The following is a 27846-nucleotide window of genomic DNA, read 5'->3' on the forward strand; positions in this document are numbered from 1 at the left end:
AAGATTAACCCTCCACATGCAGAGAAAAAAAGCCGAGATCACTTAGTACTCATGTCTAAATAACATTTATTCATTAACTCGTTCTGATAAAATTTCATGTAAAGGGTTTAAATGTAAATTTATTATCAGCACTTAATAAAAACAAACGGCAAGATGAATAACAATTTTTAATCAGTTTTTATATTCAGTTTCAATTTTTCCACACATTGTTTTCTTTGTTGTTGTTCTCCTTGCAAATTGTGCATGAGTTAATCTGATTTGTCTAACTTGGTTTCTGTTCAGATGAGCTGTCCTTGACCACATGGCAGAGTTCTGCGATGAGAGAAGAAAAACGCTAAAATAATGCAGCAGTGGTTTACAGTAAAAATATGAACACATTTCCAGAACAACTGCTTTGTACATGTAAAATATACTGGCAACCACTATAATACAGGCAGCAAAGAGAAAAACAAACTTAAGTAACTAACTTTTACAATCAACTTTTTTACAATTTTACAGTTAAAGTGACAATGTAATTTATTCGTTGTCAGTTCATTCTGATTTAGTTTTTCAAGGGTAAATTATGACCTGGACATGTTCTTGACAGATTTGTGAGATTTATACTTCTAACTTCTGTATCTAAAATCATTTTTTATTAGTCATATTGAATCTCACAGGATCAGGAGCTGTTTTCTCCACATGGATTTTAATGAAAACTGCAAGCACTTGAAACCCAAACTGACCTGTTACTCCATCATAGGAGTACTGCTTTTCTCTTTTCAATCCAAGACATTCAGCTTGCTTCCAGTATGTGTCCATGTCGGACTCTGTCCGGTTGTTCTCTCTCTCTGCAGGAACAAAGAATAATTAAATGGGTGCTTTTTCTGCATCACACAATCGGTCATGGAATATATTTAACATGATGTAATGTGTCTACATCTGTGCCTGGATTTTGTGACTTACTAAATAAGTACAGAGTCTTTATGGTGTCATTTCTGAATTGGCTGATGAAGTTCATGGTGAGACAGTCAGGACAGGATGGCAAAAACTTGCCCTCTGATACGGTGCCATTTGCTGTGGACCAAAAACTCCAGTGTAATATTCATTAGTGCTCAGAACCACTGAGTTTTAGCTAAAATAAATAAGATTTGTTAACTTACTACTTGTATACAAGGTACTTTCTTTAACAGTTGCGTTTATAGTCACAACTTCACACTTTCCTTTTCTGAGCGGGAGAGAGATATCAGCTTGAAAATGCTGGTTAATAATAAAATTTATTAAATTTAGCAAAACATGTTATAAACAGGACAGTCTTACAGCATGTTCCCGTGATTGAGGGTTAAAGTTTTTGGAAGAGTGCTTGGGCCAAACTCCATCCATGAGCTGTTCACAGTCTTCAGAATGTTAATAAATAAGAGGTGATCAGCAACTCCTTCAAGGACAATCCATTTACCCATGATCTATTGTAAACAAAATTAATTAGCAAAATTCAGAATGTAATAAGTAGCACCAATTTAATTTAGAATTATTCAATTCAGTATTTTTTTTAAAGCTGCAGTCCATAACTTTTTTTTGTCGCAAAGGAACGCCAAAACGTTCAAAAGTGACAAGGCCACTTTTACTAAAACGGTTATAACTTCTGAATGGAATGAGGTATCTTCGGCAAACTCGCAACGCGTATGTAGGAGTTGAATCTGGGCATGAAAAAGAAACTGAGCTTGACCATTTGATGGTGCTATAAGAGACCATTGACCATTTGATGGTGCTATAAGAGAAAATCAGTAGGCACAGTCTTGGTCCAAAGTTCCACAAGTGGCTATCAGGACATTTGCGGATCTCAAAAAACATGGCTGCCGTAGACCGATGAACTTTGAGCACCTATTAGATAAGCTTAACAGTGGTCGTCCGAAACAAAACTCGGTGGGCATGTCTGTGAGAAATTTGAAAGAAATCATCCACTGGGGGATGGGGCGATATCGCATTTTTCAAGGGTTTAAACTAGTGTCTGTTCCATGTTTTTTCACACACATGCACACTATTCGTATCATACATCAATAGACCTCCTTATTCAAAACAACTTTGCCTCCAGTACCACTGCTGTCAATCAAACAGTTTGTTAAATGATTGAGATTATGTGAAAAACCTACTTTTGCGAACTAGTCCTAGATTTTCACTCAGTCTGGAAAAACACTGCAGTACAATTCTCTCTCTATAGGTCAATAATTATCAAACAAAATTGAAATTTATCCTTTGGGAAGCTATAACAGGGACGTTTAGAAAAGAGACCTCCCCAAAAATGGCCAAAAGCCCATAAAGCCTAAACGAAAACTCAAAACTTCACAAAACCTGGTGAGCACATGTGAAAGGTAATTTTAAACAATCATGCAATGTTATAGCGAGATCAAACCACAGTTGGCACTATAACATTCATAAACATAAAAAATTTGTCATTGCCAAAAATTGAACATAAATTAGCTTTTTGGGTTAAAAGAACAATTTCTTTATATGAATTTGAACAATTAGATGATTAGACTGTAGCCTATAGAAATTTAAATCCAACACCAATACACACTAAATACGCATAGCAATGCTGATGTTGTTAACATTAACAATTTGAGAACAAAATATAGCAATAATAATTAGCATTGTTTGATGATTGGTTATATGATCTAAGTAATGCTTTTTTCAATTTCAGGTTTCAAACTGAGATGGCGACAAAAAGGCAAAATTTACAGACTGCAGCTTTAAATAAATAATTGAATTCACAAATTGAATTAATTTTTTATATTTATCCCTTTTTTTTTAAATAAATAGGGGTCAAATATCTGCAAATAAGTGTCAGCTGTGATTTATTTAGCTGTTTGTAAGAAAATAAATGTTCCCTGTTTCCTTATATAAGCTCCTGAAGTGTTAATTCACTATAAAAGAATACTTGCTCTAAAATATATTAATAAGGCACTTACACTTTTATTGTCATCCTCCAGGGTTAACGGTGTTATGAGCTCCTTACAGTCTGGCAGAGATGCCTGACTCAAACTAAACAGGCTTAAAAGAGCAGTCAAGACCACCGAAGTAGACATTGTAGAACTTCAAAAGAGGATTTCAGATTATTATGCTGTGTAGATGAGGTACCTTAAATAGTATTTTTTTTTTGTCCCTTAAGTGATGCAACAAGTTCTATGAATTTTTGTTAATTCAAATGAACTGAGTCGACAAAACTCTGGACTTTGGGCAACTGGGAAGCACCCATCAGAATGACCTTGAGTCTTTATGCCAAAAGATACTGATCTTACCCACACAGTTACACTTAAAAAAAATTCCCAAATCCCATCTTACGATAACGTAGAATTGGAGAAAATTATTGATTTAGAAGAACTTAACGTAGCTCTCTCAAACATGCAAAATTCAAAAGCTCCTGGGCCAAATGGCTTTACGGTAGAATTTTTTAAAATGTTTAAAGGGAAATTAATGCCTCTGCTACTTGCTGTCCTTGAGGAATCATTCTATATAGGCTGCCTTCCACACACATTTTATCAAGCGACAATTTCTGTTTTACCTAAAAAAGGGAAAGACCATCTGAATTGTGGCTCATTTCGGCCTATATCTTTGCTTAATGTGGACTGTAAAATATTGGCAAAGGTTTTGGCCTGAAGACTGGAGAATGTCCTCCCCACTATCTTAGGCCCAGATCAGACTGGTTTTATTAAAAAACGCTTTTCTTTTTTTAATATACGCAGGGTATTTGATATCATTTACTCTCCTGACTCAAACAAACACTTACCAGAAATTGTAATATCTCTAGACGCTGAAAAAGCCTTTGACAGAGTGGAGAGGAGTAAATGACGACTGCTATTGTCACGGGTGAGATGTACGAGGTCTGGGTCCAAAATGCAGGTGAGTATTTTAATGACAATAAACACAAATGAACAAATAAACAAAAGGCCAACACAGCACAAACACGACTAGATCAAGGCAGGGATACAAACACAGAAGAAGACAGGTTACAGGAAACATCAAAAACAATGCAGCCTCCCAGAGTGGGGAACGAGTGGAGATTATAAGGACAAATCATAAGTGTGAACAGCTGGGGAACACGGGTGACATAATCAAGACAGATGATACAATCAGGCAAGTGCAGTGCAGGGAAGGGAAAACAGCGACCTCCGGTGGAGGAGGGAAAAGGCACAGCCTAGAGTCATGACAGCTATGTTCATTGTTACATCTAACAACAGAACACCTCAGTTGCTCAATTAGAGTCTTCCCCTGCACCTTCAGCTCAGTGAGGGCGGGTCTAAGGTAAGATGCTCATGTCAATCAACTGTGTTTCGTCACACCGACAAGAAGCTGAGAATGACCTGATTTTAAATGGGGGATATTACTTTTAAATATAAAAAAAATACCACTGGGTGGATTTTTATCACTGTACAGGGTGGTTGTGTACACAAACTGCCAACACACATTAATGTTCAAACAACATGTAAAAGTTCGTTTTGCATCTGATGACCCCTTCAACATGGGGACAGGAAAGCTGTCAGTCAAGGGAAAAAACAAAGAAACTGGAATTACATATTTGAAAAAGTAACTCGGATATTTCCTTGTAAATTAAAAAGTAACTCATTACTAGTTACTTAAAGTAATCTGATTAAAGTAAAGTTATCTGAAGTAATCTTGCGATACTTGTAATGCGTTACTCCCAACAGTGCTCAGGACACCCATAGTGCAACTGTGTAGCCATGTTATAAACGGTCTTACAGCAGGTTCCCGTGAATGAGGGTTACAGTGTTTGCAAGAGTGCTTGGGCCAAACTCCATCCATGAGCTGTTCACATTCTTCAGGATGTCCATAAATAACCCGTGATCAGCAACTCCTTCAAGGACAATCCATTTACCCATGATCTATTGTAAAGAAAATTAATTTCCAAATATCAGAATTTAATAAGTAGTTTCATTTTAATTTCGAATCATCCAATACAGTGTTTTTGTCTTTTTTAAAGCTGCAGGCTGTAACTTTTTTTTTTAATTATTATTATGATTGGTCAGATCACCTGTTAATCAAGCTGTTTGCGAGAAGTCAGTCTGCAAATAACTGCAATTTCATGTTTCAAGATGGTTAGGGTTAAACTTACTGGCTGCAACTTTAAATAAATAATATCACAAAATTGAATCTATTGATTAATTATATTTATCTGATTTTTAGGTAAATGTGGGGGTAATGTAAATAAGTGGTTATCAACAATGATCTTTTTACCTTTTTTGAAGAAAATAAATGTTCCCTGTTTCTTCATATAAGCTCCTGTAGTGTTAATTCAGTATATAAAGATACTTGCTCTAAAATATATTAATAATGCTAGGGCTGTGCAATTAATCAAAATTCGTTTTCGATTTCTGCTTCAAACGATCATGAAAATGCAGTAATCAAGATGAAACAATTATTGTGCCTCACTGTAAAAAGTTTTCACCAGATTCAACTTGAAAAAGTTTAGCAGCTGCCTTAATTTTTTAAGTTAAATCCGCTTAAAACTACGTCATTTTAACTTTTTACAATAAAAATGAGTTGATATAACTTGTAAGTTTAAATGACTTAAGTTGATTTAACTTACAATCTTAAGGCAGCTGCTAAACTTAAGTTTTTAAGTTGAAACTGGTGAAAACTTTTACAGTGCAGTGGTGCACTTTCGCTCCTCCATAAAAGCCTAATTTCACATGCAAATCAGAACTATCATGTAACGTGACTTTCATAAAATGGGACGTGCTTGATTTATTAAGGTTTCTTTGATGTTGTGTTTTTAACAGCGCATGTTTTGTGTATCCGCTCAGAGATGGAGCAAAACACGGACATTAATAAAACTTAAAAATACAAAGAGAAAAATCACTCACTGCTCTTGAATGAAGAACGTACTCGGTTCTCTCTAGAGAGGGAACGAGTACTGCGTAAGATATCTTACGCTATGAGGAAAATCCTTTTCCGCGAGATATTGAAGCCAAAAAATTATCCTTAATTTTGTAACAATGTAAAACGCGTTGCAGCAGCATACAGACACAGGCGAGACAGCTCGCGCGCCTATTGGCTGTTCTGCGGCAACTGCAGCAGCCTATCGAGCGAGGCCTAGCAGAGGCCACTGCGTCACGTCCCGCCATAACGGGCGTGGCCTAGGTCTATAAATACCGCTCGTAGGCAGCTTTTATCTGGTTTTTCATCATCAAAGCAACCAGAGCGCGCATGCACGGCAAGATACGCAGTACTCGTTCCCTCTCTAGAGAGAACCGAGGTTACGTTAGTAACCGAGTATGTTCTCTTACGAGAGGTCTCTCGTACTGCGTAAGATATCTTACGCTATGAGGACCCAATGCAAAACGCCGTGCTTGCTGAGATCTGACACCAAAGACCCAAAGGCGGAAACCCGGGGTTCATACAGTGCACAATCAATTAGGGAACTCACAATGAGTCCGGGAAGAGGGAGGGGCGGAGCCGCACTCTTCCACATAATGCAGCATCACTCGGACAGTTTATACGTTATACAGACAGGGCGGGGTTACGGCCTGAACTGATGTGAAAATATGGGTCTCACACAGTTTACTGGTGAACTAGACAGACAGCAGCCTGGCCTGCAAGGCGGGAACCTCCAGGTTGTAAAACCTTATAAATGTAGACGGGGAGGCCCAGCCCACCGCCGTACAAATATCTTGCAAGGCAATCCCACTCGACCAAGCCCACGAAGAGGCCACGCCCCTTGTGGAATGTGCTCTGACACCCAACGGGCACTGCATGCCCTTGGAGGTGTATGCCAGAGCTATTGCATCAACTATCCATCTGGATAGGCTCTGTTTCGACACAGCTAGTCCCTTAGAACTTCCACTGAATGAAACAAAAAGCGAGACACATAAACTCGTAATGCCCTGACTGGGCAGAGAAGGCTCGCATCAATTTCCTCATCAGAGACCGGTAGGGCTGACAGAGCGATGACCTGCCCTAAACCTAGTGTTGAGAGATTTTGGAACATAACCGTGCTTAGGTTTGAGTATAACTTTAGAGTCATTAGGCCCAAACTCCATGCACGTCGCACCCACAGAGAGCGCATGCAAGTCCCCTATGCGCTTTACTGAAGCGAGAGCCATCAAAAATACAGTCTTAAACGACAGGTATTTTAGATCAATCATCTGTAAAGTCTCGAATGGTCCACCTTTCATGGCTTCCAGCACTGTAGAAAGGTCCCATACGGGGACTGAGGGAGGTCTGGGAGGATTCAGTCTCTTAGCTCCTTTAAGGAAGCGAATGACTAAATCGTTCCTTCCTATAGACTGACTTAGCGTTGTCATTGAGAACGCTGCTATAGCCGCCACATAGACTTTGAGCGTGGACGGGGTTCTGCCCTTGTCCAGCAGCTCTTGCAGGAAAGAAAGCACCTCCTTCACACCACAATCTGTGGGTGACACGCCACGGGCTGTGCACCATCCCGAAAACACAGACCATTTTGAGGAATAGAGCCGTCTTGTAGATGGAGCTCTAGCCTGCGTGATCGTGTTTAAGGGTGCTTTCACACCTGCCTTATTTAGTTCGGTTGAATCGCACTAGAGTTTGTTTTCCCTCTTGGTGCGGTTCGTTTGGGCAGGTGTGAATGTAGCAATCGCACTTGAGTGCGCACCAAAAGCGGACCAAAAAAGCGTACCGAGACCTCCTTGAAGAGGTGGAACACTGGAGCGGTTCATTTATGGTGAGAACATGAACTGAACTTGAACAGACCCAACCGCAAAAAGTACTGCACCTTTTTGGACTAATCCAGCTGCCGTAGTCCGCTGCGCTGTTCATTATGGGATGAGGACAAGTATTTGTTGACAGTTAGCGCTTTAGCAACATGACAGCCCCTTGACAGCTCGTGGACAAACTTGGAGTTGTGAGGAGGTGCGGAGCCTCATAAATTTGGTCTGATGATCATATAGGTCCCAACTTTCAAAAACTCACAAAAACATTACAATCCTTCTCATTGTTTAAGGGGGCCGTTCACATGTCGCGCCTAAAAACGCGTGGAAAGCTTGCGCTCCAGAGGCGTCTGCCGTTGCTAAGCAACCATAACCTGCATTCTCCATAAATACGCGAAAGTTTCAGCAAAGGATAAATGGATTTTCAGCATTAAAAATCGCTTGCAGTAGCTCTGCTATTATATTTATTCGAAAATGTTTATTCCTGTATAAGCTGTTTCCCCAACTAGACAGTGCTTTCAATGTTATTAAAGGAAAGGATGAAGCTGATTGGTTGGTTCATGTCACATGACCTGCGGTGTGCTTGCAGCATTCTGAAAAGTTGAGATGTTTTTATCTCGATGCTCCGCATTCGCGAATGGAAAAAACGTGCCTAACAGTTTAGAAAATACGTTCAATACACTGATGTATATAATTCTCTATTATAGATCAGTGGTTCAATGACACGATCTGGCCAACGAGTGCTGTGGATGTTGTCACATGACTGCATTTTGGTTCGTTTCAACTGGTTCGGACCAGAGCAATCAGTGTGGTGTGAAAAGGACCCAAAACGGCAGAAAAATGCTACAATGTATCATTTGTTGCCCTTGGTCCGGACCAAATGAACCGAACCACAGATGTGAAAGCAGCCTAATACTCCTTTAGGGAGCTCATCACATAACCCTTGGTGACCCAAACATGAAGGGACCACAACTCCGGGTGAGGATGCCAGATTGAGCCGCGGGCCTGAGTGAGGAGGTCTCTCCTCACTGGTATTGGCCACGGCGCAAAGCTCGTCAGCTGCATTAGCGCTGGGAACCAAGGTTGGTTTTCCCAGAACGGTGCCACGTGCCACTAGCAGCACTGAACACCCATCTCCCTTGATCTGCTCTATCACCTGCGTCAGGAGAGAGACGGGGGGAAATGCATAGAGAAGACGGCGGGGCCATACGTGGGCCAGCGCGTCCTTGCTCTTGGAGAAAAATTCCGGACAGTGAGCGTTGTCTTGAGACGCGAACAGGTCTACTTCCGCTCTGCCAAAATTCTTCCACAGCAGTTGGACTGCCTGTGGGTGCAGAGACCATTCGCCTGCCGGAACATTGTTCCTGGACAGTCTGTCTGGTCCCACATTCAGGAGCCCTGGCACGTGCGCTGCTCTCAATGAGCGCAGGTTGCATTGAGCCCATATCAGGAGGCGTTCCACTAGCCTGTAAAGGTTCCTGGACCTGAGGCCGCCCTGGTGATTTATGTAGGATACCACAGACACGTCTGAGCGGACTAGGACGTGGCTTCCTTTTATTCGGGGACAAAAACGCGCTAGCGCATTCTCTACTACCAGCATTTCGAGGCAGTTGATGTGTAGGAGCTTTTCCCGTTCCGACCACTGGCCAAAAGACGGTCTGCCTTCGAGCAGAGCCCCCCATCCCGAGGTGGATGCGTCCGTGGACACCACTCTTATCCTCGAGGAAGTCCCCAGGCTTACACCTGATTGGTACCAGTCGACCACTCTCCACGGTTTCAGAGCTGTGACACACTTCTGATTGACCTTAAGGCGAAATCGACCGGACGTCCACGCTTGGCGCGGTACGCGCGCTTTCAGCCAGAACTGCAGTGGGCGCATTCTGAGCAGACCCAGCTGGAGAACTGCTGATGCTGAGGCCATGAGACCCAGCATTTTCTGAAATTTCTTGAGCGGGACAGACGCACCGCAGCGGAACGAGCTCGCTGTGCGCTGAATGTCTACCACGCGCTGTGGTGAAAGTCGCGCTATCATGGACAGCTCCTTACCCAGGCAGGAAACGCAGATCACGTGGCGGTCCCCGTCGCTGAGTGTGGCTCTGCACGAGCCGCAGGAAGGCATCTTTAAAAAGACGCTTTTGCTCTTTTAGAATGTGTGTCGCAGCGGCGACACACAGGAAAAGCAATTTAAAGGATATGAGCGCCGGAAAGCGCAGCAGGAAGGCAAGGAAGGCGGCGTGGCCAGCGACTTCTATGGCTCATCCTGCTGAAGGTGCTCCCGATCAACGGCGCGGCTTCTTCTCCAGCTCCAGCGATGCGTGTGCTTCGCTTGAAGGATGAAAAATGTCTATGAGCGGTATTTATAGACCTAGGCCACGCCCGTTATGGCGGGATGTAACGCAGTGGGCGCGAAGCTCCCTCATTGGATCTGGCGTCACGCTAGGCCTCACTCGATAGGCTGCTGCAGTTGCCGCAGAACAGCCAATAGGCGCGCGAGCTGTCTCGCCTGTGTCTGTATGCTGCTGCAACGCGTTTTACATTGTTACAAAATCACAATTATTTTGGTCAATATTGTATTCACAATTATTTAATATGATTATGACTGGGTCCAAAACTTTATATTAATTTAAATATAGCAATACAGCAGAAAAAAGATAGTTTAAAAATATACTGAATACTTTTATGCAACTCTAACAATACTACAGAAATTGAATGTAATTATTTAAATGTAAAATAAAACAGCATCTTCACTGTAATAGGTAAACATACTTTGTTTCTTACTAAAACTACAAAAGTTCTCTTACGAGAGGTCTCTCGTACTGCGTAAGATATCTTACGCTATGGGGAAAATCCTTTTCCACGAGATATTGAAGCCAAAAAATTATCCTTAATTATGATTTTCACCAAAATCGAGCAGCCCTATAATGCACTTACTCTTTTATCATCCTCCTCCAGGGTTAACGGTGTTATGAGCTCCTTACAGTCTGGCAGAGATGCCTGACTCAAGCTAAACAGGCCAAGAAGAGCAGTTAAGACCACAGAAGTAGCCATTGCAGAACTTCAGAAGAGGATATCAAGATTATTATGCCGTGTGGATCAAGTATCCCATAGTCCATGTACACAGTACTGTGTGTGTTTTGGGTTTTTTTGTCCCTAAAGTGACGCAACAGCTTCTGTGAATTCTAGTTAACTGGAATGAATTGAGAGGGTAAAACTCTGGACTTTGGGACTTTGAGCCTTTAGCAATGAGGACAATGCCAAAATATACTGATCCTACCCACACAGTCACATTCCTAAAAATGTGTTTTCTGATAATATTTAAAGCGTGTAACGGGTATGAATGTGAATTTTTGTTATCACCACTTATTAAAACACACAAACACATTGACGAATAACAAAGATTCTTTATTCATTTTCAAACATTATTTTTCTTGCCATGGTGGTTCTTACAAATTTGATTGCAAAAAAGGTTTCATGCATGCATGTATTATTGCTCTGATTTGTTCAAACTTGGCTTCTGGTCAGACGAGCTGTCCTTGACCACCTGACAGAATTCTGCAATAAGAAAAGAAGATGAAAAATGTGAATTGTTTTTGCACTTAATTTAGTGTCACCTAATTCTGATTCCTCTTTGATTTTGGTGTTAAATTATGACTTGGACATGTTCTTGACAGATTTGTGAGATTTTTATCTGTAACTTCTTTATCTGAAATAATTTTTTAAAAAGTGATATTGAATCTCACATGACCAGGAGCTGTTTTCTGGTTCTCTACATCAGAACTAATAGCTGTGGCTTAAAATGAAAACTCCAAGCACTTGAAACCCAAACTGACCTGTTACTCCATCATAGGAGTACTGTGTTTCCCTTTTGAATCCAAGACATTCGGCTTGCTTCCAGTATGTGTCCATGTCGGACTCCGTTCGGTCGCTCATTCTCTCTGCAGGAGCAAAGAAGAATTAAACGAATGCTTTTTCTACATCACAATTGGTCATGGAATATATAATTTTAACGTGATGTGTCTTCATCTGTGCCTATGGATTTTGTGACTTACTGAAAAAGGACAGAGACCGTATGGTCTCATTTTTGAATTGGCTGATGTAGCTCAAGGTGAGACAGTCAGGACAGGAGGGCAAGAACTTGCTCTCGGTTATTGTGCCATTGTCTGCAGCCAGCATAACATTGATTAGTACTCAGAACTCATGTGTTTTAGCTCAAATACATTAACTTACCATTGACATAAAAAGTACTATCCTTAAGAGTTGAGTTGAAAGTGCTAAATTCACACTTTCCTTTTCTGAGAGAGAGAGAGAGACATCAGATTCAGAATGCTGGGCATCATATTGATGAAATTATTTCAGTTTAGCAAAACATAATAAACAGGACAGTCTTACAGCATGTTCCCTTCACTGAGGATTAAAGTGTTTGCAAGAGTGCCAAACTCCACCCATGAGCTGTTTACAGTCTTCAAGATATCTGTAAATAAGTGGTGATCAGCTATGCCTTCAAGGAAGATCCATTTACCCATGATCTGTTTAGAAAAGAAGTTGTGAAATTCACGCTCCTTTTATAAGCGCCAGTAGCGTTAATTTACTATAAAAGAATACTTGCTTTAAAATATATTCATAATGCACTTACACTTTTAGCGTCATCCTCCAGGGTTAACGGTGTTATGAGCTCCTTACAGTCTGGCAGAGATGCCTGACTTAAACTAAACAGGCCCAGAAGAGCAGCCAAGACCACAGAAGTAGCCATTGTAGAACTTCAGAAGAGGATTTCAGATGATTATGCTGCATAACCTGAGGAACAAGTACTTTATATAGAACAGCTTATCACATTGGCATCTGGATGTTCTGAAGTGATGTCAGTGGCGGAGCCAGAGGGGTGTCCGGGGTGGCACTGGACACCCCTGACATCCGATTGGCCACCCCGGGTGCCACCCCAAAATTCTATTTGCTGCTGGCAGTAGCTGATGCTGATTGACATCTCATTTGTCTAAAGAAGTTTTAGAATTTTGCCGGCAACGCTGCTTAAAGGTTGTATCAGCGATTTCTAGCCTGAAACATAAAGTGTCAAATTCAGCTGACCTTTCTTCACGATCCGCTCGCTGCCTGCCCCATAAATTGTCTGTGAAAAAAAACGCGTCTCTCTGGTCAGCCTAGGGTCAGAGATATGCCAAAAAAACAATCGGCACTACCAACCTTTCCACACAAAAACAAACACTGTTCCAACCAATCAGCGTCAGGGGTTTGGTGTTGTGGACTTTCGCTCCACCTCCCTCACGTCCCAGCACCAGTAGAAAAGCCCACAACACCAAACCCCTGACGCTGATTGGTTGGAACACTGTTTGGTTATGTGTGGTGTGTTGATAGCGCCAATTGTTTTTTTGGCATATCTCGGACCCTAGGCTGACCAGAGAGACGCGGTTCTCTTACGACAGGTCTCTCGTACTGCGTAAGAAATATCTTACGCTAGGGGAAAATCCTTTTCTGCGAGATATTGAAGCCAAAAATTATCCTTAATTTTGAAATAATGTAAAGCGCGTTGCAGCAGCATACAGACATAGGCGAAACAGCTTGCGCGCCTATTGGTTGCTCTGCGGCAACTGCAGCAGCCTATTAGAGCGAGGCCTGACGCGACGCCAGATCCAATGGGGGCATTTCGCGCCCTTTGCGTCGCTTCGCGCCCTTTTCGTAGCTTCCCGCCTAAAAGGGCGTGGTCTAGACCTATAAATATCGCTCATAGGCAGCTATTATCTGATTTTTCATCCTTCAAGCGAAGCACACGCATCGCTGGAGCCGGAGAAGAAGCCGCCGTCGATTGCAAGCATCTCAGCGGGACGAGTCTCTGAAGCTGCTGGCCACGCCACCTTCCGTGCCTTCCTGCTGCGCTTTCCGGCGCTCATATCCTTTCATATCTCAAGTGTGTGTCGCCGCTGCGATACACACTTCTCTATAAAAGAGCAGGCGTCTTTTTAAAGATGCCTTCCTACGGCTCATGCAGAGCCACACTCAGTGACGGGGACCGCCATATCGTCTGCGTTTCCTGCCTGGGTGAGGAGCACGCGGCGCTCGCGCTCGCTGAGGGCGGCTGCCCTCATTGTGAACCACTGCCGATGGCGACTCTGAGGACTCGCCTGGCATTCTTCGCCGAATCTGCTCCCCCGCCCGCCACGGTGTCGCGCCGTAAGAAGCGCCGTGCCCAGCGGGCACCGGAACCCCCCCCAGCCGACAAAGCTCGCCGGTTCGCCCGCCAGCTTCACCAATCTCGTCAGCCTCCGTCCCAGATGTTAAGTGGCCGCTGCCCGCCGCCGCTTGCACCGACACGGCTGACGAGGGCACAGTTATGGAGGAGGAGGATTCCTGCTCTATTCTGGCGTCAGGCAGTGAGGATTGGACGAGCTCTGCGGACCTCGCTCCCCCCGCCCACGCTCCGTCAGGCTCGAGAGCTTCGATCGAGGCAGAACTGATGAGGATTCTGACACAGGCCACGGCGTGCCTTGGCCTCGAGTGGTCCTCACCGGAGCAGCCCGCTCATAACAGGTTGGACGGCTGTTTTCTGCCGAAAGGGGAACGCGCTTCGAGCGCGTGCAAACCAGCGCCTTTTCTTCCTGAGCTTCACGAAGAACTGGCTAAATCCTGGAGCGCCCCTTACTCAGCGAGAGTGCGCCCATCCTCTTCTCTAGCGTTCTCCACTGTGGACGGCGCCGAGAAAAAAGGATACCTCTCTCTGCCGCCTGTCGAGGAGGCGATAGCAGCCCACTTGTGCCCGCCCTCCGATGGACGGCGTGCTAAGTCGGCGCTGCCGTCTAAAGCATGTCGCCAAACGTCAAACCTGCACAGCCGCGCTTACACCGCCGCCGGGCAGGCAGCGTCAGCGCTGCACACAATGGCCACGCTGCAGGTTTTTCAGGCTGACCTCCTCCGAAGGATGGATGAGGAAGGCCCTGACGCGATTTGTGTGCCGGACCTAAGGAGCGCCACGGACCTCGCACTCCGCGCTACAAAGTCTGCAGCACAGGCCATCGGACGCAACATGGCTTCGCTCACTGTAGCTGAAAGGCATTTGTGGCTGACGCTTTCGGAGATGGCTGAGTCTGAGCGCACTGCGTTCTTCGATGCTCCGCTCTCCCCCGCTGGCCTTTTTGGATCCTCTGTCAAGGACTTTGCAGAGAGATTCGCTGAGGTACAGAAGGCGTCCCAGGCGATGAGGCACTTCCTGCCGAAACGCTCCAGCTCTGCAGCCGGCCGTGTGAAACCGCCCGTGCAGAGCTCACGACCCCAGCCACAGCCTGCTGTTGCCGCTTCGCAGCGCCACCGAGCGCAGGGCGCGAGACCGCGTTCCCGCTCTTCTGGCCGCCGTCCCGCTGGTCGCGGCCCGAGACCCAGGATGGATTTGAAACCTGAGCCTCCGAAGCAGTCCTAACAAAGCTAGGAAAAAGACGGTGCGCGAGTCCCGCTGTCGCCGGACCCCCACCAAAGGTATTTGCTTGTTCAGTTCCAAGTATTGTGACTGTTCCAGTGTATTTTGCAGCCAACAAACCGGCTCTGTCGCCCGTTTGCCTGTACTCAAAAGCCGTTCTCACGGCTACCCAGATAAATCCAAAAAAGAGTGTATTTTCTGGTGTCCCGGCCACGGCCGATGGTGTTTCACGTGTCAGAATGCCCACTCCCCAGTGCCCATTTCTACACACAAGCACACCCTGTCTCACAGGTCAAGCGCGCATAAAATCGACTTGAATCGATTGCGCTTCACAACCGGCCACGGCCGATGGTGTTTCAAGTGTAGTCAAAATGCCCACTCAGTGCCCATTTCTACACACAAGCACAACATGTCATACAGACCCTGCGCACATAAAATCGGCTCAGATCGATTGCGCTCCACATGTAATAGACGTGCCCACTTCACAGTGCCCACAGACATCACATCACGCACGTCAAAAGGTTTCCGTAAAAGCGAAACTAACGTGCATGCAGGCGAACGGTGTTTGCAGTGTGTTAAATGTGCCTGTTGCCACACGACCACATCCACACACAGACATAATAGTTCCCGCTATCAGCGTGCCCCACGCCTCGAATGTCACGAGCACGTCTCTGGTGCCACAGCACTCCGAAACCACTCCGTTACGGATAGAACGGAGCGCGTTTCGTATTCAACCTCTAGCTATTCATGCAAACGCATGGGAAAAGCTTCCAGGGGTTTCGAAATGGGTGCTGGACATTATAAAAGGAGGCTATTCGCTACAGTTTCACCGACGCCCGCGCCGCTATACAGCGCGCGTCGAGACCACAATGCAGACAGAAGCAGCACACCTGCTTCGAGCCGAAGTGGCGAAACTATTGAGCAAAGGAGTCATAGAGCCCCTCTCTCAAACTCAAAGCGAAGGAGGGTTGTACAGCAGATATTTCCTGGTACCGAAAAAAGACGGGGGTCACAGACCCATATTAGATCTAAGGCAACTGAACAAAGCGCTGGTGAAGCGTCGGTTCAGGATGCTCACGACCAGAAAAATCCTCGCGCAAGTTCGCCAAGGAGACTGGTTCGTGTCAGTGGATCTGAAAGACGCGTATTTTCAAATACAGATAGCGTCACGTCACAGGCGATTTTTGAGATTCGCCTTCGAGGGCCAGGCATATCAGTACACAGTCCTGCCGTTCGGTTTGTCCCAGGCACCCCGTACATTTACAAAGTGCATGGACGCAGCGCTCGTTCCTCTCAGACTGAAAGGCGTGCGCATACTGAACTATTTGGACGATTGGCTGATTCTAGCGCAGTCTCGCTCAGTGCTTGTACAGCATACGACCATGTTACTCGATCACCTCGAGAATTTGGGTCTCAGAGTCAATTGGGCGAAGAGCTCACTGTCCCCCAGTCAGAAAACTTCCTTCCTGGGCACAGAATTGGACTCGCTGTCAATGATAGCGCGGCTGTCACCACAGCGCGCAGCAGACATTCAGCGCACAGCGGGCTCGTTCCGCTGCGGCGCGTCTGTCCCGCTCAAAAAATTTCAGAAAATGCTGGGTCTCATGGCCTCAGCGTCATCAGTTCTGCAGCTGGGTCTGCTGCGTATGCGTCCACTGCAGTTCTGGCTGAAAGCGCGCGTCCCGCGTCAAGCGTGGGCGCCCGGTCGGCTTCGTATCACGGTCAATCAGAAATGTGTCACAGCCCTGAAGCCGTGGAAAGCAGTCGACTGGTACCAGTCAGGTGTAAGCCTGGGGACTTTCTCGAGAGTAAAAGTGGTGTCTACGGACGCGTCAACCTCGGGATGGGGGGCTCTGCTCGAGGGCAGACCGTCTTTTGGCCAGTGGTCAGAACGGGAAAAGCTCCTACATATCAACTGCCTCGAAATGCTGGCAGTACAGAACGCGCTGACGCGCTTCTGTCCCCAAATAAAAGGAAACCATGTACTAGTCCGCTCGGACAACATGTCAGTGGTTTCCTATATAAATCGCCAGGGTGGTCTCAGGTCCAAAAACCTATACAGACTTGCAGAACGCCTCCTGGTATGGGCTCAGCGCAACTTGCGCTCGCTGAAAGCAGCGCATGTGCCGGGGCTTCTGAACATAGGGCCAGACAGACTGTCCAGGAACAATGTTCCAGCAGGCGAATGGTCTCTACACCCACAGACAGTACAACTACTGTGGAAAAAATTCGGCAAAGCGGAAGTAGACCTTTTTGCGTCTCCGAACAACGCTCACTGTCAGGAATTTTACTCAAAAAGCAGAGACGCGCTGGCCCACGAATGGCCCCGCCGTCATCTCTATGCTTTTCCCCCCATCTCTCTCCTACCTCAGGTGATAGAGAGGGTCAGGGAAAAAGGATGTTCAATACTGCTGATAGCGCCGTTTTGGGAAAACCAGCCCTGGTTCCCAGCGCTGATGCAGCTGACGAGCACTGCCCCGTGGCCGATACCAGTGAGGAGAGACCTTCTCTCTCAGGCCAGCGGCTCGATTTGGCACCCTCACCCAGAGCTGTGGTCCCTTCATGTCTGGGCCACCAGCGAATATATGATGAACTCCCAAAAGGAGTATTAAACACGATCACGCAGGCTAGAGCCCCTTCTACGAGACGGCTCTATTCCTCAAAATGGTCAGTGTTTTCGGGCTGGTGCGCAGCCCGCGGCTTGTCACCCACTAACTGTGGTGTGATGGAGGTGCTTTCCTTCCTACAAGAGCTGCTGGACAAGGGCAGAACCCCGTCCACGCTCAAAGTCTATGTGGCGGCTATAACGGCGTTTTCGAGCGCAACGTTAGGTCAGTCAATAGGAAGGAACGATTTAGTTATTCGCTTCCTGAGGGGAGCTAGAAGACTAAATCCCCCCAGACCTCCCTCAGTCCCCGTATGGGACCTTTCTGTGGTACTAGAGGCCATGAAAGGTGGACCATTCGAGCCTCTGCAGACGATTGATTTGAAATACCTGTCTCTTAAGACTGTGTTTCTGCTGGCTCTCGCTTCAGTGAAGCGCATAGGGGATTTGCACGCACTCTCTGTGAGCGCGACGTGCATGGAATTTGGACCTAATGACTCTAAAGTCATACTCAAACCCAAGCATGGTTACGTTCCAAAATCACTCAACACACCGTTCAGGGCACAGGTCATCGCGCTGTCAGCCCTACCGGTCAATGATGAGGAAACGGACGCGAACCTCCTATGCCCAGTCAGGGCATTAAGAGCTTACGTGTCTCGCTCGTCTGCTTTTAGACAGACAGATCAGCTTTTTGTTTCGTTTTACGGGCGCCCAAAGGGACTGGCCGCTTCGAAACACAGCCTATCCAGATGGATAGTTGATGCTATTGCGTTGGCATATGCTTCCAAGGGCAAGCAGTGCCCGCTAGGTGTCAGAGCACATTCCACGTGGGGCGTGGCCTCGTCGTGGGCTTGGTCGAGTGGGATTGCCTTACAAGATATTTGTACGGCGGCGGGCTGGGCCTCTCCGTCTACATTTATAAGGTTTTACAACCTGGAGGTTCCCGCCTTACAGGCCAGACTGCTGTCAGTCTAGATATTCAGTGTTGTCTGACCTGATTTATCAGCTCGAAATGCTGCGTCTACTGAGCACAGCTCTAGGGTCGACAGTGAAAGTAATAGCACAATATGTGTCTGGGCAAACTGTGTGATGACCCGTATTCTTACGTCAGCTCAGGCCGTAACCAGCCCTGTATGTACGTTTACTTAGCGTCTGAGTGACGCTGCACTATGTGGAAGAGTGCGGCGTTGCCCCTCCCTCTTCCCCGGACTCCCTGTGAGTTCTATAGGTGATTATGAACTGTATGAACCCCGGGTTTTCACCCTTGGGTCTTTGGTGTCAGATCTCAGCATGCACGGCGTTTTACACTGGGTCCCCTAGCGTAAGATATTTCTTACGCAGTACGAGAGACCTCTCGTAAGAGAACGTACTCGGTTACTGACGTAACCTCGGTTCTCTCTAGAGAGGGAACGAGTACTGCGTATCTTGCCGTGCATGCGCACGCTCTGGTTGCTTTGATGATGAAAAACCAGATAATAGCTGTCTATGAGCGATATTTATAGGTCTAGACCACGCCCTTTTAGGCGGGAAGCTACGAAAAGGGCGCGAAGCGACGCAAAGGGCGCGAAATGCCCCCATTGGATCTGGCGTCGCGTCAGGCCTTGCTCTAATAGGCTGCTGCAGTTGCCGCAGAGCAGCCAATAGGCGCGCAAGCTGTTTCGCCTATGTCTGTATGCTGCTGCAACGCGCTTTACATTATTTCAAAATTAAGGATAATTTTTGGCTTCAATATCTCGCAGAAAAGGATTTTCCCCTAGCGTAAGATATTTCTTACGCAGTACTCGTTCCCTCTCTAGAGAGAACCGAGGTTACGTTAGTAACCGAGTACGTTTTTTCACAGACAATTTATGGGGCAGGCAGCGAGCGGATCATGAAGAAAGGTCAGCTGAAATTGACACTTTATGTTTTAATGAACATTAAGTTTATGTTTTAAACTTTATGTTTTGTCATGGCAACAAGATCTTTTTGTAAAGATAATGACATGCAGGAATCGCCGCGCGGCTGCTGCCTTCTCTTGTAGTGGAAGCGTTTTGTGCAGTTGAGGCGGTGTTCGCGACGCGGTCTCGGTGCGGACGCTGCTGCTCACAAAAAGATTTAGAATTTAAAAGAAATTATCTTTGGCTGCGCCTGCTGCGAAGCGCCGTGTTTGTGGAAGCGGCAGGATTTTGGGTGCAGGAGCACAACTTGCACTTCGCCTCCGCGCCGCTCCCATTGAAAGTGAACTAGACACTCGCGACTGCTGCGTCCCGTTTGAAAAGGCCTGAAGTGATTTGTGCTGTTTTGGGAACGACATTGCTATAGTTGCAAACAACAAGATCACATTTGATTTCATTAAAAATAAACACAACAGAAATGTACTATATGTGTTCTTCTATTTATAATTCATAGTCCCATAGTCTTCATGTCAGGCACATCTCTAATTTTTTTATTATTATTATTGATCATACTAGGAGAATTCCATTACATGATCTTCGTTTTCAACACTACCGACAAATGTTCTATTTGTTGTTAAAAATCTGGTTAAAGGACATAACATATTTTTTATCTCTGGCGGCGCCTGACGCAAAGAGACATAAGTGGCAGTATTTTGGCTGCAGGAGCACCGCTTGCCTGTTAACGGATCGGTTCTTTATATTTCATATTTGTATATTATTATTATTAAACAGTAGGCTAATACAATAGGCCTAATTTTATAATAATTATATTAACTGGTTAGGGCTATATTTATGGGCTATATTTATTGTTTTAAATGCTTATTTCCCTTTCAGTTCGTGTAGTGCTTTAATTAACTCTCTGTATAATTATAGTATTATTAATATGCTAAAATATTTTGTAAATACTGTAAACGCCTGACAATTATGCCAATTAAGTTTTTACTTTATTAATGTATTTACCCCAGTTTGTGATGATAAATGAGCATGTTGTGTTCATTGTGTTTCAAATGAAACCGCATTAATGATTTATTCCTCAACTATAAAAATATATTAGTTTATCAATAAGCCGAAATTAAATATGTTATATTCACCCTTTAATCTGCACTTCCAGTAAAAATTCCTCGTCGGCAAAACTTTCAGAACCTGAAGTCAAGAGATCTCAAGTATGATACAAAGCTATAGACAACTAACACAACATTTTATAGCCTGCATACTAATAACAGCCTAGATATGTATGTAGTCTAATTTGTTGGGGAGTCGCTCTCCAAACATCGGGTATTAAAATTGCCTTTGAATACGCGTGCGCGTTTTGCTTTCAGTTTCGTTTTACGCAAAGCCGACTGATAAAGAAGTGGGTATATGCCGTATAACTATGTATACACTGCCATCTTGTGGCCACGACATATTATCACGCTCCCACGAGTTAATATGATGTTCCCACGAAATTAAATGCTTCATTCGACTTTTCGTAGATCATCTACTCTTCCCTGTGCATAACCTCTGACCTACTTTCTGTACGATCTGAATTTCTGCGCTTTGAATTTTGAACACTGAATTTGATGTTCCGAATTTTTTTTCATCTTGAAAACTTGAAGTTGTATTTTTAAAAACTGAATATTTGAAGTCTTAGAAATCAGAACAAAAATCTGCTGTTTGAAAATACATGTCTATTTGAAAATCTGCAATTTGAAAATTCAGTTGTGTTCAATTTCAAATGTTCAATATTCAAGTAAAAAAAAAAATCGAATTCAGAACTATGTTAAATGCCATATAATATTCAGTTTTGTGAAATGACACTTGTTAATAATTCAAATTTGTACAATTCAAATTCAAAAAGTTTTGTCATAATATGATCTCCAGTTGACACAACATGCAAGTAATTGTGGAATGAAATAATGTTATTTTTCTTTTATTGGTACAGTCTTTAGGTACATGTTTAAAAAAGAACAAGGAAAACTGACAAAGAAAAATAACATTTATAAAATATATTAATAATAATAACAATAGTATCCATAAAATATATTAAATCAAATTTACACTGCATTTTCATTTTTATTTTATTATAATACAGTTTGTTCTGTAAATGACACTTTACTTTTTTAATTTGTAGTAATTTGACCATCCTTCCATCTGGTCACTAGTACATTGGTATTTCCCAGGTTTATTAACGGAGTCATTTTTTTGTGCACTTTATGATGAATCTAAATTCTCAAACTATTTTAATGAGGGGAAAATTGCATTTTGCAACCCATTTTATGACATTTGCATCTTCATAATGTAAATACTGTATGCATATATCATACTTTTAAACTCTAGCACAATATTATTTGCTGTCTTTAGTGAGCTGACAGATTCTGTGAACTGTAAATCATTAACATCAGGTCATTTGTTGATGTTTGCTACATAAGGTTTGATATGAAGGATAGCCAACCTAACTAAAACAGGAATTGACAGACAAAGTCAGTTATTAGTCTATAACATACTTTGGTTATAACTTCTCAATGGTAGTGTAAAACAACACCCTTTTTACCTTGTCAAAAACAGTTCTGTTTACATCGAGCCATTTTGGTGCATGTCCCTTTAAATGCTAAAGAGCTCTGCTCACCCCAGCTCTCTCTTCCGTGGGGTGACAAGCGTTTTTTTTTTTTTTTTTTTTTTTTTTTTTTACGAGATACTGTTAACTTTAGCTGCATTTAGCTGCAAAACTTGCTAACTAACATTTTATTATTGCAAAGATTTATAAAAAAAAACCTTATTATCACAATCACAAATGATCAGTGCAAACATAGACACATTTAAGCAGATCGGGGGGCGCATTTTGTTCCCTTCAAAAACAAAAGTAATCCTGTGTCTTCAGTGGCTCAGATGTCAGGAGTAAATGATGAATGTTCATCATTACATCCAACAAACAAGGTTGTCTCCTAAGCGATTGAGGTGTTCTATGTCCCTGCTCTAGCATCGAAACAATTGTGGACTGTTTACAGCTCACTCAGGGCGGGTCTGTGCTAAAATGGCCGTGTCAATCAATAGTCATGGGAGGGGCCTGTGCAGAACTGCCGAGAATCTCAAAACTGCCTGATCTGAGAAAGTGGTTATTATTATTGGGGATTTTAAAAAAAAGCACTGAGTGGATTTTTATCATTATAGGGTGTTTGCGTACACGCACTGCCAACACGCACGTTCAAACAAGTGAGTTTTGCATCTGATGATCCCTTTAAATTTAGCATGTTCTAAACCGTTTTTTAAACGTTTTCGCCTTTATTATTATAGTACCTGAGTTACATTATTATAAAAGTAACTAATTACCAGGGAAAGTAACTTGTGTTACTTTTTTAAACAATGTTCAAATATGTCAAATAACTTGGATGCCTCCAATATTAAACATGGTAAATGAATAAAACATTGCATACTAATCTACACTGTCCCACAGCAATAATAAAACAATGTGAGAGACACCTTCCAGAGGCTAAATATCATGTTATGGTCACTTTAACTCACAGACATGAAAAACATCCCATGGCAACACTGTTGTCGCACCGGTGCGGTCTGTCTTTTTTTATTCTTGATGGCTGCGAAAAGAACTAAAAATACTCAATCAATTTTGAAACTGGAAACGGCCTACTTTTATTTGTGCATAGTCATAATAACAAGAAAACAATGTGCTTTTGTAAAATAAATTTAAAAAAATGGGGTGCGATCTCTGCAGTCTAGGTCTCTGTCACCTCTCTTCACAGACACATAAATAAAACAACCTGAATCTCAGCGAATACCTGCCTCACAGGCATGAGAAATATATGTAAAGGCGGCTTCAAATGTTTACTTTTAAATGGAGTAAGTCACATCGAAAACCAAACATTCTCTGATAAAGTAATTTGTTTCCAACACAAGCTTCAGTGTTTCCTGTCTAAACTTATCTCTAATGTAAGCTCTAACGTAGCGCCTCATTTTTAAATTCTGCACAGCCGTCCATCCACGTGAGGTGCGCGAACATGTAGCTAGGTAAACACTCACATCACGTCCGTAAAACATTGTGAACCTCCATAAAGTTCATCTCAAATTCATTTTGTTTTTGGAAGACACACTGAGAGGAATAAGCCAGAATTTACCTCAAAAGAAGAATGCAGCGCAAAAAACATAGTAATGTGCATTTTATTGTCAGTAATGGTAACGGCGTTGTAACCGGGGAAAGAGTAATTTGTTTGATTACTCGTTACTAAAAAAAGTAATGCTGTTAGTAGCGCCTTTTATTTATAATGCTGTTATTCCTATCACTGCTTTTTCCCTACTTTATTGCTTGCTGCTTGTCAAAAATGACAAGAAATGAATAAACCAAGGAAGGCAGGAAATGTAACTTCACGTCTGTACTGTAGAGGGTGCCGCTCAAATAAACCTTTTAGTTGTGTGGCCATTCTGGATTTCATGTAGACTAAGGTGCAGCAGAATGAAGTTAAACACCCCTTAGCAATGTTTATTGATTTATTTGTTTGCTTACTCGTAAGTTTGAATAAATAATCGAAGGTCAGCATCAAGGCAGGTGAGTAGACGCATGTTGACATTTAGTCTAGAACTACAGTAACATGTTTACACAGCGCACACAACACCTCTGCACTTACAATGTCTCTTAAAGGGGTCATCGGATGTCCATTTTCCACAAGTTCATATAATTCTTTAGGGTCTTAATGAAAAATCTGTAATATACTTTGGTTAAAAATTCTCAATAGTAGTGTAAAAAAACACCCTTTTACCTCTACAAAATATCAGCTCATTTTATTGCATGGGCCCTTTAAATGCAAATGAGCTCTGCTCTCCACGCCCCTCTCTGCTGTGGGATTACCAGCTGTAATGTTTACTTTAGCCGCGTTTAGCTGCATTTAGTTGCGTTTATTGGCGAAACTTGTGAACATAGATGCATATGTAGATCGGGATCAGCTCTGCCTCTTAATCGGCTCAGATGGCGGGGGGAAAATGATGATTGCTATGTTCATTATTACATCCAACAACAGAACACCTCAATTGCTCAATTAGAGTCTTCCCCTGCACCTTCAGCTCGGTAAGGGCGGGTCTAAGGTAAGATGCTCATGTCAATCAACTGTGTTTTGTCACACCGACAAGAAGCTGAGAATGACCTGATTTTAAATGGGGGATATTACTTTTAAATATTCAAAAAATACTAATGGGTGGATTTTTATCATTGTATAGGGTGGTTGTGTACACAAACTACCAACACACATTAATGTTCAAACAACATGTAAAAGTTCGTTTTGTACGATGTGGAAATGTAAATGTGGGGGTAATGTAAATAAGTGGTTATCAACTATGATCTTTTTACCTTTTTTGAAGAAAATAAATGTTCCCTGTTTCTTCATATAAGCTCCTGTAGTGTTAATTCAGTATTAAAGATACTTGCTCTAAAATATATTAATAATGCTAGGGCTGTGCAATTAATCAAAATTCGGTTTCGATTTCTGCTTCAAACGATCATGAAAATGCAGTAATCAAGATGAAACAATTATTGTGCCCCACTCTGCCCCCTTACCACACTGTAAAAAGTTTTCACCAAATTCAACTTAAAAAAGTTTAGCAGCTGCCTTAATTTTTTAAGTTAAATCCGCTTAAGTTAAAATGACTTGTAGTTTTATTACAATAAAAATGAGTTGATATAACTTGTAAGTTTAAATGACTTAAGTTGATTTAACTTACAATCTTAAGGCAGCTGCTAAACTTAAGTTTTTAAGTTGAAACTGGTGAAAACTTTTTACAGTGCAGTGGTGCGCTTTCGCTCCTCCATAAAAGCCTAATTTCACATGCAAATCAGAACTATCATGTAACGTGACTTTTATAAAATGGGACGTGCTTGATTTATTAAGGTTTCTTTGATGCTGTGTTTTTAACAGCGCATGTTTTGTGGATCCGCTCAGAGATGGAGCAAAACACGGACATTAATAAACGTAAAAATACAAAGAGAAAAATCATTCACTGCTCTTGAATGAAGAACTTTTGTAGTTTTAGTAAGAAACAAAGTATGTTTACCTACAGTGAAGATGCTGTTTTATTTTACATTTAAATAATTACATTCAATTTCTGGAGTATTGTTAGACTTGCATAAAAGTATTCAGTATATTTTTAAACTGGGGTTTTTTTTTTTTTTGTATCTTCTTTCTGCTGTATTGCTATATTTAAATTAATATAACGTTTTGGACCCAGTCATAATCATATTAAATAATTGTGAATACAATATTGACCAAAATAATTGTGATTATCATTTTCGCCAAAATCGAGCAGCCCTATAATGCACTTACTCTTTTATCATCCTCCTCCAGGGTTAACGGTGTTATGAGCTCCTTACAGTCTGGCAGAGATGCCTGACTCAAGCTAAACAGGCCAAGAAGAGCAGTCAAGACCACAGAAGTAGCCATTGCAGAACTTCAGAAGAGGATATCAAGATTATTAAGCCGTGTAGATCAAGTATCCCATAGTCCATGTACACAGTACTGTGTGTGTTTTGGGTTTTTTTGTCCCTAAAGTGACGCAACAGCTTCTGTGAATTCTAGTTAACTGGAATGAATTGAGAGGGTAAAACTCTGGACTTTGAGCCTTTAGCAATGAGGACAATGCCAAAATATACTGATCCTACCCACATAGTCACATTCCAACGGGTATGAATGTGAATTTTTGTTATCACCACTTATTAAAACACACAAACACATTGACGAATAACAAAGATTCTTTATTCAATTTCAAACATTGTTTTTCTTGCCATGGTGGTTCTAACAAATTTGATTGCAAAAAAGGTTTCATGCATGCATGTATTATTGCTCTGATTTGTCCAAACTTGGCTTCTGGTCAGACGAGCCGTCCTTGACCACCTGACAGAATTCTGCAATAAGAAAAGAAGATGAATTAATGTGAATTGCTTTTGCACTTAATTTAGTGTCACCTAATTCTGATTTCTCTTTGATTTTGGTGTTAAATTATGACCTGGACATGTTCTTGACAGATTTGTGAGATTTATATCTGTAACTTCTGTATCTGAAATCATTTTTTAAAAAGTGATATTGAATCTCACAGGACCAGGAGCTGTTTTCTGGTTCTCTACATCAAAACTAATAAATGTGGCTTTCAATGAAAACTCCAAGCAATTGAAACCCAAACTGACCTGTTACTCCATCATAGGAGTACTGTGTTTCCCTTTTGAATCCAAGACACTCAGCTTGCTTCCAGTATGTGTCCATGTCAGACTCGGTTTGGTCGCTCATTCTCTCTGCAGGAGCAAAGAAGAATTAAATGAATGCTTTTTCTACATCACAATTGGTCATGGAATATATCATTTTAATGTGATGTGTCTTCATCTGTGCCTATGGATTTTGTGACTTACTGAAAAAGTACAGAGACCGTATGGTCTCATTTTTGAATTGGCTGATGAAGCTCATGGTGAGACATTCAGGACAGGACGGCAAGAACTTGCCTTCGGTTATTGTGCCGTTCTCTGCAGCATAACATTGATTAGTTCTCAGAACTCATGTGTTTTAGCTCAAATACATTAGCTTTTGTTAACTTACCATTGACATAAAAAGTACTATCCTTAAGAGTTGAGTTGAAAGTGCTAAATTCACACTTTCCTTTTCTGAGAGGGAGAGAGATATCAGATTCAGAATGCTGGGCGTCATATTGATGAAATTAATTCAGTTTAGCAAAATGTAATAAACAGGACAGTCTTACAGCATGTTCCCTTGACTGAGGGTTAAATTGTTTGCAAGAGTGCCAAACTCCACCCATGAGCTGTTTACAGTCTTCAAGATATCTGTAAATAAGTGGTGATCAGCTATGCCTTCAAGGAAGATCCATTTACCCATGATCTGTTTAGAAAAGAAGTTGTGAAATTCACGCTCCTTATATAAGCTCCAGTAGCGTTAATTTACTATAAAAGAATACTTGCTTTAAAATATATTAATAATGCACTTACACTTTTAGCGTCATCCTCCAGGGTTAACGGTGTTATGAGCTCCTTACAGTGTGGCAGAGATGCCTGACTTAAACTAAACAGGCCCAGAAGAGCAGTCAAGACCACAGAAGTAGCCATTGTAGAACTTCAGAAGAGGATTTCAGATGATTATGCTGCATAACCTGAGGAACAAGTACTTTATATACTGTAGAACAGCTTATCACATTAGCATCTGGATGTTCTGAAGTGATGTAACAGTTTGCTTTTTTTGT

General features: G+C 42.7%; 3 protein-coding genes across 6 annotated transcripts; all 3 read right to left on the reverse strand.

Annotated features, from left to right (window-relative positions):
* Nucleotides 1–49: 49 nt before the first annotated feature.
* LOC141288613 (saxitoxin and tetrodotoxin-binding protein 2-like) lies at nucleotides 50–3772 on the reverse strand. The gene is made up of 6 exons (XM_073820778.1): nucleotides 2943–3772; nucleotides 1297–1439; nucleotides 1140–1204; nucleotides 943–1053; nucleotides 723–827; nucleotides 50–312 (listed from the first exon to the last, which is right to left on the reverse strand). The coding sequence occupies exons 1-6, from the start codon at nucleotides 3057–3059 to the stop codon at nucleotides 263–265; spliced, it is 591 nt and encodes a 196-aa protein (XP_073676879.1). The 5' UTR covers nucleotides 3060–3772; the 3' UTR covers nucleotides 50–262.
* Nucleotides 3773–3868: 96 nt separating this feature from the next.
* On the reverse strand, nucleotides 3869–26016 carry LOC141288611 (saxitoxin and tetrodotoxin-binding protein 1-like). 4 transcript variants are annotated; one of them, XM_073820777.1, is made up of 9 exons: nucleotides 25932–26016; nucleotides 12310–12470; nucleotides 12066–12202; nucleotides 11904–11968; nucleotides 11726–11836; nucleotides 11507–11611; nucleotides 10608–11228; nucleotides 4732–4874; nucleotides 3869–4507 (listed from the first exon to the last, which is right to left on the reverse strand). In XM_073820777.1, the coding sequence occupies exons 2-7, from the start codon at nucleotides 12424–12426 to the stop codon at nucleotides 11161–11163; spliced, it is 603 nt and encodes a 200-aa protein (XP_073676878.1). In that variant the 5' UTR covers nucleotides 12427–12470; nucleotides 25932–26016; the 3' UTR covers nucleotides 3869–4507; nucleotides 4732–4874; nucleotides 10608–11160. The 4 variants fall into 4 exon arrangements, with proteins under 4 accessions (XP_073676878.1, XP_073676877.1, XP_073676875.1 ...); XM_073820776.1 differs by having other exon boundaries at nucleotides 4657–4874; XM_073820774.1 differs by having other exon boundaries at nucleotides 3869–4874.
* Nucleotides 26017–26338: 322 nt separating this feature from the next.
* Nucleotides 26339–27803, reverse strand: LOC141288610 (saxitoxin and tetrodotoxin-binding protein 1-like). Its single transcript, XM_073820773.1, has 6 exons — nucleotides 27596–27803; nucleotides 27352–27488; nucleotides 27192–27256; nucleotides 27008–27118; nucleotides 26789–26893; nucleotides 26339–26509 (listed from the first exon to the last, which is right to left on the reverse strand). Exons 1-6 carry the CDS (start codon nucleotides 27710–27712, stop codon nucleotides 26442–26444), a joined length of 603 nt encoding a protein of 200 aa, XP_073676874.1. The 5' UTR covers nucleotides 27713–27803; the 3' UTR covers nucleotides 26339–26441.
* Nucleotides 27804–27846: the final 43 nt, after the last annotated feature.

The sequence above is a fragment of the Garra rufa genome, chromosome 16, assembly GCF_049309525.1.
Source record: "Garra rufa chromosome 16, GarRuf1.0, whole genome shotgun sequence".
Classification (NCBI taxonomy): domain Eukaryota; kingdom Metazoa; phylum Chordata; class Actinopteri; order Cypriniformes; family Cyprinidae; genus Garra; species Garra rufa.